Source organism: Thunnus albacares, chromosome 12, assembly GCF_914725855.1.
Source record: "Thunnus albacares chromosome 12, fThuAlb1.1, whole genome shotgun sequence".
NCBI classification, from domain to species: Eukaryota; Metazoa; Chordata; class Actinopteri; order Scombriformes; family Scombridae; genus Thunnus; species Thunnus albacares.
The window spans coordinates 32,057,054-32,070,283 of NC_058117.1; the positions used below are offsets into that span (position 1 = coordinate 32,057,054).

Genomic DNA, 13,230 nt, shown 5'->3' on the forward strand with positions numbered 1-13,230 from the left:
TTTCTCTAATCTTTGATTTATTGGTGAAATATTGGATCATTTGAACATTAATATGTAACTAACTCCTCGTTCTGTTTCCTTTAACTCTTCCAGAGTTAAAGGAAGAACTGTGTATGGGGACTGTATTTAAAGCTGTGTTTAAAACGTCCTCTCTTTGCTAACAGTGGTAACAAGCAGCAGCCTGTTGAAACTCTCAGAGTTTGAAATGAAGCTTTGAAGCAGTGGGAGGCTCACTGCCGGAAAAAAAGTCTTACCAGATCTGCTGGTGTTTGACAGCGTGATGATCTGAGCGGTGTCGTTTCCTCAGATGAGGCGTTGGCTGGTTTTGGGTGGGGCTCTGCGGAGTGAGGTGATTTGTCTGCAGGGCTTCGGTCTGGGAGGCGCAGCTCTCTCCAGGATTTATGAACAAACCACAGACCACGGGAGGAGCTTCACGCTCTGTAAACATCTCTAATGCTCTGGTCGGTCATGTTAAAGCTCAGCGAGGTATTCTGGAGGAGAAAAGCTGTACTTGTTTTTTTCCAGGGAACCAATAAATCAGTCTGATCAACACCTGTGGATATTCAGGTTCCTACAGATTTTAATAACCCCTTGACCTTTCCTCTAGCGCCACCTTGTGGACAAACTTTATATCTTAGCAGCAGGGTTTGTAAAACCAAGAATAGTTAAATCATAGGGATGTTTGTTCTGTCCTGCACTTTAATATTGTGGCTGTGATGAACACTTCCGCCTGTAGGAGGCACTATCAGTATTTAACTGTCTATACTCAGTTATGTCCAAGTAGCACCTGATATCTTTTGGATTATTATTATAATATTATTATAAATGACCAATAATAGCTAATTGCTAAAACCATGAAAATATAACTATAACAGATATTTGTAAAGTGCTCAACAATTGCAAAATGAAAAAAAATCAGAAAAAACAACAAAGGAGGACACTCAGGAAATCAAGTGTTTGAATAAATAATTCCAGTTACAGATAAACAACATAAGACAGATAAAGACACAAATTATGTCACAAACAGAAATGTGATTATAAAATAATATATAACATTTCTAATGCAATCATGTAAAATATTTAATCCTAAAAACAACATAAATGGCACCTTATTAAAACAAACCATAAAAGAAAAAGTCCAAAACATCATCAACCAGAAGAGAGAGACGCAGAGTTTCTGCTGCACTGAACAATAAATGATATTAATAATGTTTTATTTCTTCTCCTGCAGCACCATGCATATGCAACGGCAGAGCTCGGTACTGCATGTGGGGCGAAAGCGGTCTGCAATGCATCAACTGTGAGGGAAACTTTGAAGGCCTCCAATGCGAGCGCTGCAAGGACGGATTTTACCAGCAGACGGGAGAAGTGAACTGCATGCCCTGCGACTGCAACACAATAGGTAAGAAACAGACTGCGTAAGAATATGGACGTAGTTACCGTGACGTCACCCGTTGGTTTCTGACCAAAACCGTTTTTTGTACCAGGCTGTAAACACGTTTATTTCTGCTGTAAAGTTGGACATGTTAACATGGGGGTCTATGGGGATTGACTCGCTTCTGGAGCCTCAAGTGGTCGTTCAGGGAACTGCAGTTTTTTGGCTTCATTTTTTCAGCCCCGGACGTTGCCGCCTTGTAAGCTTTTTTTTTTTTAAGACACACACTGTGATGTTTGGAAAAAGAGAAACATGTTCATCTCATCTTGTTGCTTTTTCCCTGCAGGTTCTGTCAGCGCTACGTGTGACAGCGGGGGGCGCTGCAGCTGTAAGGAAGGAGTCACCGGAGACAAATGTAACAGCTGCCCCGACGGACCAATCGGACCAGACGGCTGCCGGCAAAGGTGAAGAAAAAACTCTTCAGATACACAGAATCCTTAAAATAATCTCACATTTATATCAGTATCTCTTTAAATAGTTCACTTCAACTCAAAAATTTTACCGCTTAACGTCTATCTGCTACTACTAACACATCGGCTCCTTCAGAGTCGCCACAGACATCAGATTCAAAAGCTCAGGTGTTCTGTGAAATACAGAGAGATCGAGCTGGCGGTGAAAGACTTAGTCAGCATTGTGTGAACTTTGGTTTTTAAGTTGAAAGAACCGTCTATTAGTGTTTAAATTTGATTCAGTTTCCGGTGCTTCTGTTTCAACCAAATCTTCTCTCAGTGCTGAAATTTGTGCTGCTTGAACTGAGTCACATTTGAAAACTAAAACTAGACTTGCAAGCAGGTAGACCAGGGTCCAGGTCTGCAACTGGTTATTATATTCGTTAGAATGAAGATTAATCTGTCAGTTATTTGATCGATAAAATATCAGAAAATGGTGAAAAATATAGTAAGCGGTTTAAAAACGTTTAAATAAATGTTGCCGTTTCTAGTTCACAGAAATATTCTTCTTCTGCGTTGTTTTGTCCGTTTCTGTTCTAACTTCCTGTCGCTGTCGTTGTGTTTTCCAGACGTCAGACCAGAGAGGCTGCTGGGAGTCAGAGTCCACCGTGTTTCTGTTATGGTCACAGCAGCCGGTGTTCTGCACAGTCCGGTTACTCCGCCTACAACATCACCACCACCTTCGCCGACGGTAAACCTTTGACCTCTCCTCTCCACGGTAACGGTAACCGAGGGTTCTGGTTTTTCCACAGATTCAGCTGACAGACTGTCGTGTTGTGTGTTTTTCAGGTCCCGATGGTTGGCGGGCGGCGACGGCGCACGGCGTCACCCCCCACGATGTCCACTTTCGCTGGTCACCAAAACACCAGGACCTGGAGGTGATCTCCAAAAACAGCCTGCCGGTTTACCTGTACGCACCAGGTGAGAACATTTCCCTCCTTCTTCTTCTTCTTCTTCTCTCCCTCTCTTCTTCCTGTCCTCCTCCTGACCAGATGTTTTTTTTTTTTTCCCTCCTCTCCTCCAGCTCCTTACCTCGGGAACCAGTTGCTAAGTTACGGTCAGAAGTTCATCTTCTCGTTGCGTCTGGACCGCGGCGTTCGACACCCGTCCACCAACGATGTGATCCTGGAAGGAGCCGGCGGCCTGCGGGTCTCCGCCTCGCTGGGTGACCTGCGCTCCATCGTCCCCTGTGGACAGAAGATCACCTACAGCTTCAGGTCAGGACATCCTGGGTTTCATTAACCTTCTGACCTTCTGGGGTCTCAGCACTCAAAGCCACTGAAGGCGTATTGATGGTACTATAGATGGCAGCATGTTATATATCTTTCAGTCCTGGAGGTCATATCAAATGTTGTGATATTTGAAAATTGTGTCTTATGATTGGTGCAACGTCTTTAACTGTTCAGGCAGCAGAATCCTTGAATAACAATAATAATCACTAATCTGAGCGTTTGGTATTGAAGCCATATGTCATAAAGTTATTTATTTGTTTTTACATTTATGATGATGTGGGAAACTTACAGTTAACAAGAACCAAAAAAAGAGGAGTTTTCAGATTAGAATCAGGTCGTCTCCAGCTGATTATCTGAGGAATCGACTGGTTACTGGTCTGATACCAGCAGCTACCAGTGTTTATGAACTCTTGTCTTGTGTCTGATGAAACAGACTGGACGAGCGGCCCGGCAGCAGATGGAGGCCTCAGCTCTCCTCCTTCCAGTTTCAGACGCTCCTCCAGGACATCACCGCCATCAAGATACGAGCCACGTTCGGAGAAAACGGTGAGCTTCAAAAAAAACAAAGTTCTGATACACAAATCTGTTGGAATATCGGATCATTTGAACATTTATTGAAATGAAAGCATGTGAGTGCTTGCAGGATGATCTTGTTGTTTTGTGCTCAGTAGCTGAACTGTTGTGTCTCTCCAGGACGCGGTTACCTCGACAACGTGAAGCTGGAGTCGGCTCGGCGGGGGTCCGGCGTCCCTGCCGGCTGGGTGCAGACCTGCACCTGTCCTCGGGGATACGAGGGTGAGTCCTGCGAGCGATGCGCCGCGGGTTTCAGACGTACGACCCCCGCCGACGGAGCCTTCAGCTCCTGCGAGCCCTGCAACTGCAGAGGAGGCAGCTGCGACCCGCAGACCGGAGACTGTTACTCTGCCGACGAGACGCCGGGCGATCGGAGCTGCTCGGAGGGGTTTTACAGAGACCCGCTGCCTCAAGCCTGTGTGAAGTGTCCCTGTCCGGAGGGAGTGTCCTGCTCGCTGCCCGCCGGATCACTGTCGCCCCGCTGTGACCTCTGCCCCCCCGGAACCACCGGTAGGTCCACACAACAATACGATCATTCTTTATATCTTTCCTGCCCTGTTCAGCACATTTTTCCAGCGTGTCTCGTCATCCGTGGTCATTAATCTCTGGAGATCACAATGCACAACTTTATTACACATTCACAAACCATGTTAGAAGTTAGAAGAAACCATGATGGTCCAGCCAGTTGGACAAACAGACATTCAACTGCAAAATAAGTTTTAAGAAACACAATTCAGGCAGCAGGTGTGAAGATAATGTTCTTTGGTGTTCTTGCTTTCTTTCCAGTTCCCCTAATTTGATAAGTAAAGTAGATTTTCCATGTGAAATGGGATTTTGGTAGTTCTGCTACCAAATTGCACAATGCAACTGTAATGGGGAAATTGCTGATGACTCAATAAACACACAAAGAGAGCATTGTCAGGTTATGAAATAATGTAATCAAATAATACAATCAGAAGTATAAAGCATCATAGTTCTGGAGACAAAGATACCACCTAGCTATCTTTACTTTGTCTGAAAGGTTAACCAGTCCCTTAAATACTACTCGTACAGAATTGAAGACATCTGTTTACTAACCTTACAGGTCAGCAACCCTCAGATAGAAACATAAGTCAAAAGTTCAGCTAACCTAGGAACAGACTTTCTATACGACCATATATGACAGTACATAAGCACCAAGTAACATCACAAAATAACATCACTACTATATTAAATTAAGGACAAACCACACTATCCTCTAAAGCTGATCAGTTTTACACATAAACATCTACATAACTACAGTTTATCTTCTCACTGGCTCAGGTAAAGGTATAACAGAATAAACTGCCTCATCTTACACAGCAAAGAACTAAGTTTAGAATAGACACAGCACACACACACTAACACTAAACTGAACTTAAACACTGTCTGAAACATGTATGATATATTGAAGAAATACATCAAATGATGAACCTGTTATTCAGTTTTCTTTTACACAACCAATCAGATAAAAGCTTTCATATAAACCTGAATGCAACCCACGATGCACCCAAATCCTCCGCTGGTTAAATTGGTGAGCACTTGCTTATTATGGGCTGTTTGGCTATTTTTAGATTAACAATTAGTACATTTCTTAATAAATTATACTGAAAATAAGTAGTATTTTCTGTTAATTAAAAGAAAAAATACCAACTAAACCAACTTTGTTGTTTCTTATAATTTGTACCAAATTGCACCATCATCTCTGTTAAATACCAGCAAATTAGCACAAAAGCTGTAAATTAAATTACTCAAAATTCCTCTTGTACATCATCTTCTTCTTCTTTTGTATTAAACAGTTTTGTCTCCACTTTGTAAACAGCTGATTATGTGAAGTGACGTCTCATTGTTCATTTTATGTGATGCAAGAAAACTACGTATGAAAAATATTAATAAATATCGTTCAAATAACGAGTATTTATCTGACATCACAACCAGTTATCATCCAGTTATATGATTCAATATTCCTCCAAACATTATTGATATCAGAGAGACGACGATATGAAAATGTTTTTAAAACTGGTCTCTGACTCTCTCTTCAGGCTCTCGCTGTGACGTCTGTGAGGAGGGGTTTTACGGCGACCCCGGGAGGGGCGACAGCGTGCGGCGGCCCTGCAGACCCTGTCAGTGCAACGGACACATCGACGTCAGCGTGGCGGGAAGCTGCGATCGCAACAGCGGCGAGTGTCTGAAGTGTGTGAACAACACGCGGGGACGGAGCTGCGAGACGTGTCGGCCCGGTTTCTACCACAGACGACCGACCGACGCCTGCAAACGTAAGAAAACGACGTGACGACGTAAACGCTGCTGAAAGACTGATCGAGTATTCAGATAGTTGATAATCAGTGATAATCAATTAATTTAAGGGTTTATTAAAGCAAAACTGTGAATCTGATTCTACACTGTGAGGATATTCTGCTTTATGTTGGAATAATTACTTTATTTTATATCTATATTATACAGTAAAAAACAGATAAATTACATGAAAATGATAAATAAAATAATATGAAATTGTTCAGGTCAGCAGCAGATGTAGAGCTGTAAATTATTATTATTATTATTATTATTATTATTATTATTATTATTATCATTATTAGTATCATTATCATTATTATTATCATTATCATTATCATTATCATTATTATTATTATTATTATTATTATTATTTTGAGTTTCAACACATCACTTTAGAATTTGGGAATTGAAAATCAGCAGTTATTATTTTTGGACAATTTATATATTTTATGAAAAATAATAATAAAAAAATCAATAGAATAATATTGAACAGAATTGTTAGTTGCAGATTTCTTATATAATTCACAATTTATTTACGCTTAAATTTCACATCATCAGATTTTAATGCTCATTTTACAGGAACATTTTTGCTGTAAATGATGTAAAGGACAAAAAAAAACACAGAAAATGTACAATATTTTAGATAAACTTGGTTAAATTCAAACTTTACAGTGGACATTAATATTTACTACACTTGGTATCTTTTGCTTTTGCGTTTACACTGAAGATCAGACAATAAAGTGATATACCGGATCCTGTTATAATGTGAACGTTTCCTCTGTTTGTGGATCAGCGTGTGACTGCGACGTCGCCGGCTCTGAGTCGCGACAGTGTGATGATTCGGGTCGCTGTCGGTGCAGACCGGGCTTCGAGGGTTCGAGGTGTGAACGGTCCAACTGTCCTGCCTGTTTCAGCCCCATCAAAGTAAAGGTATGTCTGAAAAACTAACTAAATATATTTACTGGTTTCCAACCTTTTTTGGCTTTTGACGTCTTACAAAAAGCGGCGTGTAGTCGGGGTCACACTTCAGCTGCAGCGGTCAGACGATCAGACTGGTTGGAAACAAGTCGATTGTTCTAAATTAGTTTCTTGCTTGCGTTCTGTGTTTTCAGATGGAGGCCTACGCCGCCAAACTGCAGGAGTTACAGAGACTGTTCTCAGAGATGGACGGAGGTTTGAAACCGACCAACAGCGCCGAGATGGAGGCGACTCTGAGAGCCATGGATGAGCTGGTGAACGACATGCAGGACAGCACCAAGCAGCTCACAGGTAACACACAATACTTTATTTACACCAGCAGCCATCTCAGTTATGGAAGATTTGGCATGTCAAACATGAAAACATAGAAATAAAGTGAAACATTGCTATATGGATGTATGCATTTACTGAGTCATAAATGTTAAATGGACACTAATTTATCTTTTCTTTACCTTCATCTTTATCTATTCTGTAGACCATACAACTTTTTTTCTCTGCAAAGCCTTGTGAATTATTATATTTTCAGTGATTAACAGGCATACATACCGTATACTTTCATTTATAAACGCACAAAAACTAGTTGTGATAAAATCACTTTACATGTTAATAGACAATAAATAGATAATAACAGTTTTTCTGCTGTATTTGTGTGTATGAATAGCAAAACAGTATTTTTTACAACCTTACAACCTGTTTTTTTAACAACATTTTGTGTGATTATCACTAAAAAATTTCACATTTTTATTTGCAAATTTGTCATTTTTTCTTGTAATTTGAGTTCCTGTTAGCTTGTTAAATTGATAGAATGAAAACATTAATAATTGTCATTTATTAAAAATTTTATTTTTTAATGTAATTATGACACAGAAAATCAAAAGAAAATACATATAACATGTTTCACTTCTTTAATTTGTTTGTATTTGGCATTGTAAACCTTCCATACACAACACTGAATATCCAGTTAACAAATATCATGTGATGAAAGAAGCGATTCATTTTAAACTGATGATGTCACACCTTCTGCGTCCAATAGAAATGGAGGAGGATCTGAAGGCTCAGCTGTCGTCCATCAGCCGGAGTCAGCTGACCGTCGGGCAGGACATCCAGAACATGGCCGTCGCCGCGGACGACATCAAACAACGTCAGCAGACGTACAAGACGATGGTGGAGACGGTCCAGACGCTGACGGAGGAGATGAGACGGAAACTGGAGGAGGCGAAGACCAAGCTGCAATCAGCTGTAAGCTCGCGCTCACACAGCAGGCGGATAGATGGATGTAAAACATAACGATCAGGTTCTTAAAGGGGCATACTGCAACTTTTTCATGTGTTTCCATTAAAACTATATTCCAAATTATACCTTTCAGATTTTTGGTTTTCAAGATTTCAGTCATTCTTTAATAAATACCCAAAGAAATGTGGGACTGAAAACCATCAAATAACAACTTTAACACAAAATTATTATAAAAAAAAGAGCTAAATATTATAATATTATTTATGTATTTAAATATTTTATATTAATATAATATTTATATTAAATATTTTAGGGGGATTTTGCATTGTGTGGCACTGCTGCTCAATTAACACAATTAACCCCCCGTCGTGATGACAGAAAGGTTTGGCGGGACCAGGTTTCAGAGTTTTCCTGACTGGAAAGAGTGGGGAACTGCTAGCTTAGCACAAAGACTGGAAAGAGTTGGGAACTGCTAGCTTAGCACAAAGACTGGAAAGAGTTGGGAACTGCTAGCTTAGCACAAAGACTGGAAAGAGTGGGGAACTGCTAGCTTAGCACAAAGACCGGAAAGAGTGGGGAACTGCTAGCTTAGCATAAAGACTGGAAAGAGTGGGGAACTGCTAGCTTAGCACAAAGACCGGAAAGAGTGGGGAACTGCTAGCTTAGCATAAAGACTGGAAAGAGTGGGGAGCTGCTAGCTTAGCATAAAGACCGGAAAGAGTGGGGAGCTGCTAGCTTAGCACAAAGACTGGAAAGAGTGGGGAACTGCTAGCTTAGCACAAAGACCGAAAAGAGCAGGGAACTGCTAGCTTAGCACAAAAATTTTCCTGTCTTTCATAAAGTTGAACATTGACATTCAGTTGATTTTCATAGAAATGAGCTGAAACTAATGGCGTGAACTGTAGTTAATGAGCTAAAACACATTAAACCGCCAGAACAGTAAAACAGCAGGTGTAGATTTCTCTGATTGTGATGATGATGATGATGATGATGATGATGTTTTTTTATTTTCTCTCTTCCTTCCTGTCAGGAGTTTCCTCTCGGAGATGCTCCGCTGGGTTCAAACTTCCTCTCTTCGTTGGTGCAGACAGCGATGAGCCTCGCCGATAAGTGAGTTCATTATATTGATTTCATGGTGTTATGGATCAGTTGATAAGATGTCGCATGTTTACGTCTTCACCGACACTTATTCGTATCTCTACAGACATCAGACGAAGGCGGATGCAGTGGAGCGAAGTGCCAACGAGGCTCTGAGCGACTCAGAGAAGAGTTTGTCTCTGGTCCGAACGCTCATGAACAAAGAGAACAAAGTCAAAGAGCTGATTGGAGATCTGAAAACCACGTGAGTCTCTTCTGGCGAGTCCGAGGTCTTCTTCTAAATCTGTGATGATACTCCAAACTAAAGCTTCCTGTGTGTGTTCAGGTACGACCAAATCTCGGCTCAGGCGAAGGGCTTGGAGAACCAGGCGACCCGTCTTAGCGGCGAGGCCAGAGACGAGAGCAAAATGGCTGACGGCATGCTGAAAGACATCGCCGACATGGAGCGAGACGTCCCGTCACCCCTGAAGGTAATGCTGCTGTTTGCAGTTCAGCTGTAGAAACACTCATGAATTAATAAAATCTTATTGTGCACGATTATGACCGTCTGTGTTCCCATCATGCTCAGGAGGAGTTGGACGCCATGGTGACCAGGTTGGATGGTCTGAAGGAGGCAGTGGATGGGAGCATCCAGGGATACGAGGCGCTGCAGGACAGTGTGCAGCGAGACAAGGCCGCCACTGAGAACCTGCTGGCTAAAGGCAAATCTGCCCAGCAGGTACTGAAGGATTCTTTTAGCTCACAGATCGATCAAAACGTTATTAAAACAGAGCAGAACTGTTTTATACCAAAGAGCGTCAGTCATGTCACATCAGGCAACTGATGGAAGTCTGTGTGTTGGACGGGTTCACAATTTTTCAAGCCTGTCTTAAAACAACCTGGTGTGTTGTAACATCCAGTTGATATCTGTGTGATTTCTCTTTGCAGGAGTTCGACAAGCTGCGGGACAGAGTCGATATCGCCAAGGTGGACACCGAGGGCGCTCTGCAACGCATCACTAACAACATGGGCGAGCTGGAAGACGCCCTCAACACCCTGAAAGGTACATAGAAACGCAGACTAACCGAGGGACTGATCTGACTGTTTTTTATCAGAAGTGCAGCGGTAGACTGTTTCTCTTCCTCTTTCTCCTCAGGATTCGACCAGCAGATTGACGGCAGCAGGTCTCTGGCTGATGCCGCCATCGAGCGTCTTCCCGCCATCAACGCCACCATCCAGCAGGCCGTCAACAACAACGCAGAGACGCTGTCCGTCTTGGGAGATGTGTCTGATGACTACAACAACGCACTGGGAACAATCAACCTGCTGGAGGACCTGGTCAACAATCTGGAGGTAAAAAAATCATCAGCTGCACTTTTACAACACGGCATGTGGTTAGCCTAGCTTAGCACAAAGACTGGAAAGAGTGGGGAACTGCTAGCTTAGCACAAAGACCGGAAAGAGTGGAGAACTTCTAGCTTAGCACAAAGACCGGAAAGAGTGGGGAACTGCTAGCTTAGCACAAAAACTGGAAAGAGTGGGGAACTGCTAGCTTAGCACAAAGACCGGAAAGAGTGGGGAACTGCTAGCTTAGCACAAAAACTGGAAAGAGTGGGGAACTGCTAGCTTAGCATAAAGACTGGAAAGAGTGGGGAACTGCTAGCTTAGCACAAAGACCGGAAAGAGTGGGGAACTGCTAGCTTAGCATAAAGACCGGAAAGAGTGGGGAACTGCTAGCTTAGCACAAAGACCGGAAAGAGTGGGGAACTGCTAGCTTAGCACAAAGACTGGAAAGAGCAGGGAACTGCTAGCTTAGCTGCATCAAAAGAGAAAAATACATCTTCTGTTAACTCTAAAGAAGTCTGATGGACTCAATAAAGATTTTTAAATTCCTCTGCTCTGTGCTGATTGGGTGTTCTTGTCTTCGCTCTTCAGGGAGCAGTCGGGTCTTTGCCGTCCCACGCTGGTCTCGCGAATGAAGCCACCAAACTGAACCAGGATGCAACAGGTCTGAGGGGGGACGCGGCCACTACAGCTAGAGATCTGGCTTTAGAGCTGGACAACGCCAGGGGGCAGGAGGCTGACGCTCAGGAGGTAAGAGAACACAAACGCACACTCACACAATGGTGCACACAGCTTCACAAACTGGTGCAGAAACATGAAGTGATGTGAATGTTTCCTCTGCAGGCTGCTGTCGGAGCGGCTGCAGCTTTCAACAACGCCAGAGACGCCAAAGACGCTGTGGGAAAAACACTACGAGACATCAGCAGCATGCTGGCTAACATGAGTGAGTACAGATCTTCATACTGTTGATCAGGAACCTCAGAGATATCATCAATCACTGGGTTCAATAAAATGTTTAACTCCCTGAAAGAAGGATCATCTGAATATAGTGATGCAGTATAATTATTACAGTACGCTGTGTTGGTTGAGGCTCGTAGTGATGAACCTACAGAGAATTATCAGTGACTCTGCAGCTCCTCTCGGCTTTACAGAGCTTTATAGTGAGTTTCAGCTCATTGTTTATCTGTCCGGCTGCAACTTTACTGTTCAGCTTCACTCTCAGCGTCTCATAGCGTCGTTTTCAGAGTAAAAAGCTGTAAAAAGCCGCTGTACACTACCTGCTCAGCACCAAACGGCAAACAGACACAGTTAGCTGTAGACTAGCTGGTGAACATAGTGGAGCATTTAGCAGCTAAAGAGCCAGATATTTCCCTCAGGAGTTGGTAGAGAGTAAAAACAGAGCTAAAAGAGAGTGAATATTGGACTTACATCCACCAGGTGGACAGAAACACGACTCCACATGAATGATAATGTTGCTCCGTAACTACTGCTGTAAACATACATACAAACATACTGAAACCCGGACAGATACATAGAGAGAAATAAGCTTTTTGTAATTTGGTTGGACTGGCCCTTTAAGTAGCCCACTTCAGTTATAGAAAGATGTCTAAATACACACATACAGCTGTTGAAGTATGTTTATTTTGTCTTCATTAGATGGTTTCACTAAATTTGCTAAGATGATATTTACAGGACTCTTCTCACATGTCTTCTTCTTCTTCTGTGCAGACAAACCCGGCGTTGTGGACGAGTCGCAACTGAAGCGGCTGGAGGACTCTCTGGCCAACGCTCAGAGGGACGTGGAGGGCCAGCTGAGGCCTCGGCTGAGAGACATGGAGGACCAGGAGGTCGCCCAGCGACGCCGGCTGCTCGGCATCAACACGGACATCGACACCATCCTGGGAGACATCACTAACCTGGAGGACATCCTGAGGGCCATCCCCAAAGGCTGCTACAACAGCCCGCCCATCGAGGAGGCCTGAGAGCCGCAAGCGTGATGCAGAGTCCGGGTCCATCACACCAACACCTGGATCCACCTGCTGCCATAAAAACACACACCTGGTGCAAAAACTGTTTGATTTTTAGCGAGTCAATGAGAAGTGAGTTTTTGAGTGACGGGTCTGTAGACATTAATGATGATGATGATAATATTATATTATTTAGGGCTGCAATTAATGTTTATCTTCATTATTAATTAATCAGTCAATTAATCGATTAGTTGTTTGGTCCATAAAATATCGATCACTCAACTAACCAATTAATCAACTAATCGCTGCAGCTCTAATATTATTATAAAGATAAATATGTAGAATGATACATGATTATTTATTCAGTCTTTAGCTTTAACTGAGGAAAAAAATCACATTTTTGTTTGTTGTCGATGTTCAGAAGTGTCGTCGTCTGGTGGAAAACGTGTTTAAGGAACGAAGAAGTTTAAGCTTTAGTTAACTTTTTAGTGACTTATAGTCTCTAGAAAAAACACTGCAGCCTACATTTCCCATAATGCAACTCAACATTGTCTTTCATTATTATAATAAGTCCTCGTACTTCCACTTATCTTCAAGAAAAGTGCCTAAACCACATTAACATTTTCTTT

The 13,230-nt window shown here is 42.5% G+C and overlaps 1 protein-coding gene across 5 annotated transcripts in view; it reads left to right on the top strand.

Annotated features, from left to right (window-relative positions):
- lamc2 (laminin, gamma 2) overlaps window positions 1-12,670 on the top strand; it is a 35,794-nt gene extending 23,124 nt beyond the window's left edge. For all 5 annotated transcript variants that reach the window (XM_044368422.1, XM_044368423.1, XM_044368424.1 and 2 more), the window contains 20 exons: window positions 1,232-1,402; window positions 1,722-1,839; window positions 2,454-2,575; window positions 2,674-2,805; window positions 2,909-3,101; window positions 3,550-3,662; window positions 3,810-4,199; window positions 5,750-5,983; window positions 6,796-6,932; window positions 7,115-7,271; window positions 8,014-8,219; window positions 9,244-9,323; window positions 9,418-9,555; window positions 9,637-9,781; window positions 9,880-10,029; window positions 10,239-10,353; window positions 10,447-10,643; window positions 11,226-11,384; window positions 11,478-11,577; window positions 12,363-12,670. In XM_044368422.1, the coding sequence (XP_044224357.1) occupies window positions 1,232-1,402; window positions 1,722-1,839; window positions 2,454-2,575; window positions 2,674-2,805; window positions 2,909-3,101; window positions 3,550-3,662; window positions 3,810-4,199; window positions 5,750-5,983; window positions 6,796-6,932; window positions 7,115-7,271; window positions 8,014-8,219; window positions 9,244-9,323; window positions 9,418-9,555; window positions 9,637-9,781; window positions 9,880-10,029; window positions 10,239-10,353; window positions 10,447-10,643; window positions 11,226-11,384; window positions 11,478-11,577; window positions 12,363-12,616 (3,311 nt within the window). In that variant the 3' untranslated portion in view covers window positions 12,617-12,670. The remainder of the gene's footprint in view (window positions 1-1,231; window positions 1,403-1,721; window positions 1,840-2,453; window positions 2,576-2,673; window positions 2,806-2,908; window positions 3,102-3,549; window positions 3,663-3,809; window positions 4,200-5,749; window positions 5,984-6,795; window positions 6,933-7,114; window positions 7,272-8,013; window positions 8,220-9,243; window positions 9,324-9,417; window positions 9,556-9,636; window positions 9,782-9,879; window positions 10,030-10,238; window positions 10,354-10,446; window positions 10,644-11,225; window positions 11,385-11,477; window positions 11,578-12,362) is intronic.
- The last annotated feature ends 560 nt before the right edge of the window (window positions 12,671-13,230 follow it).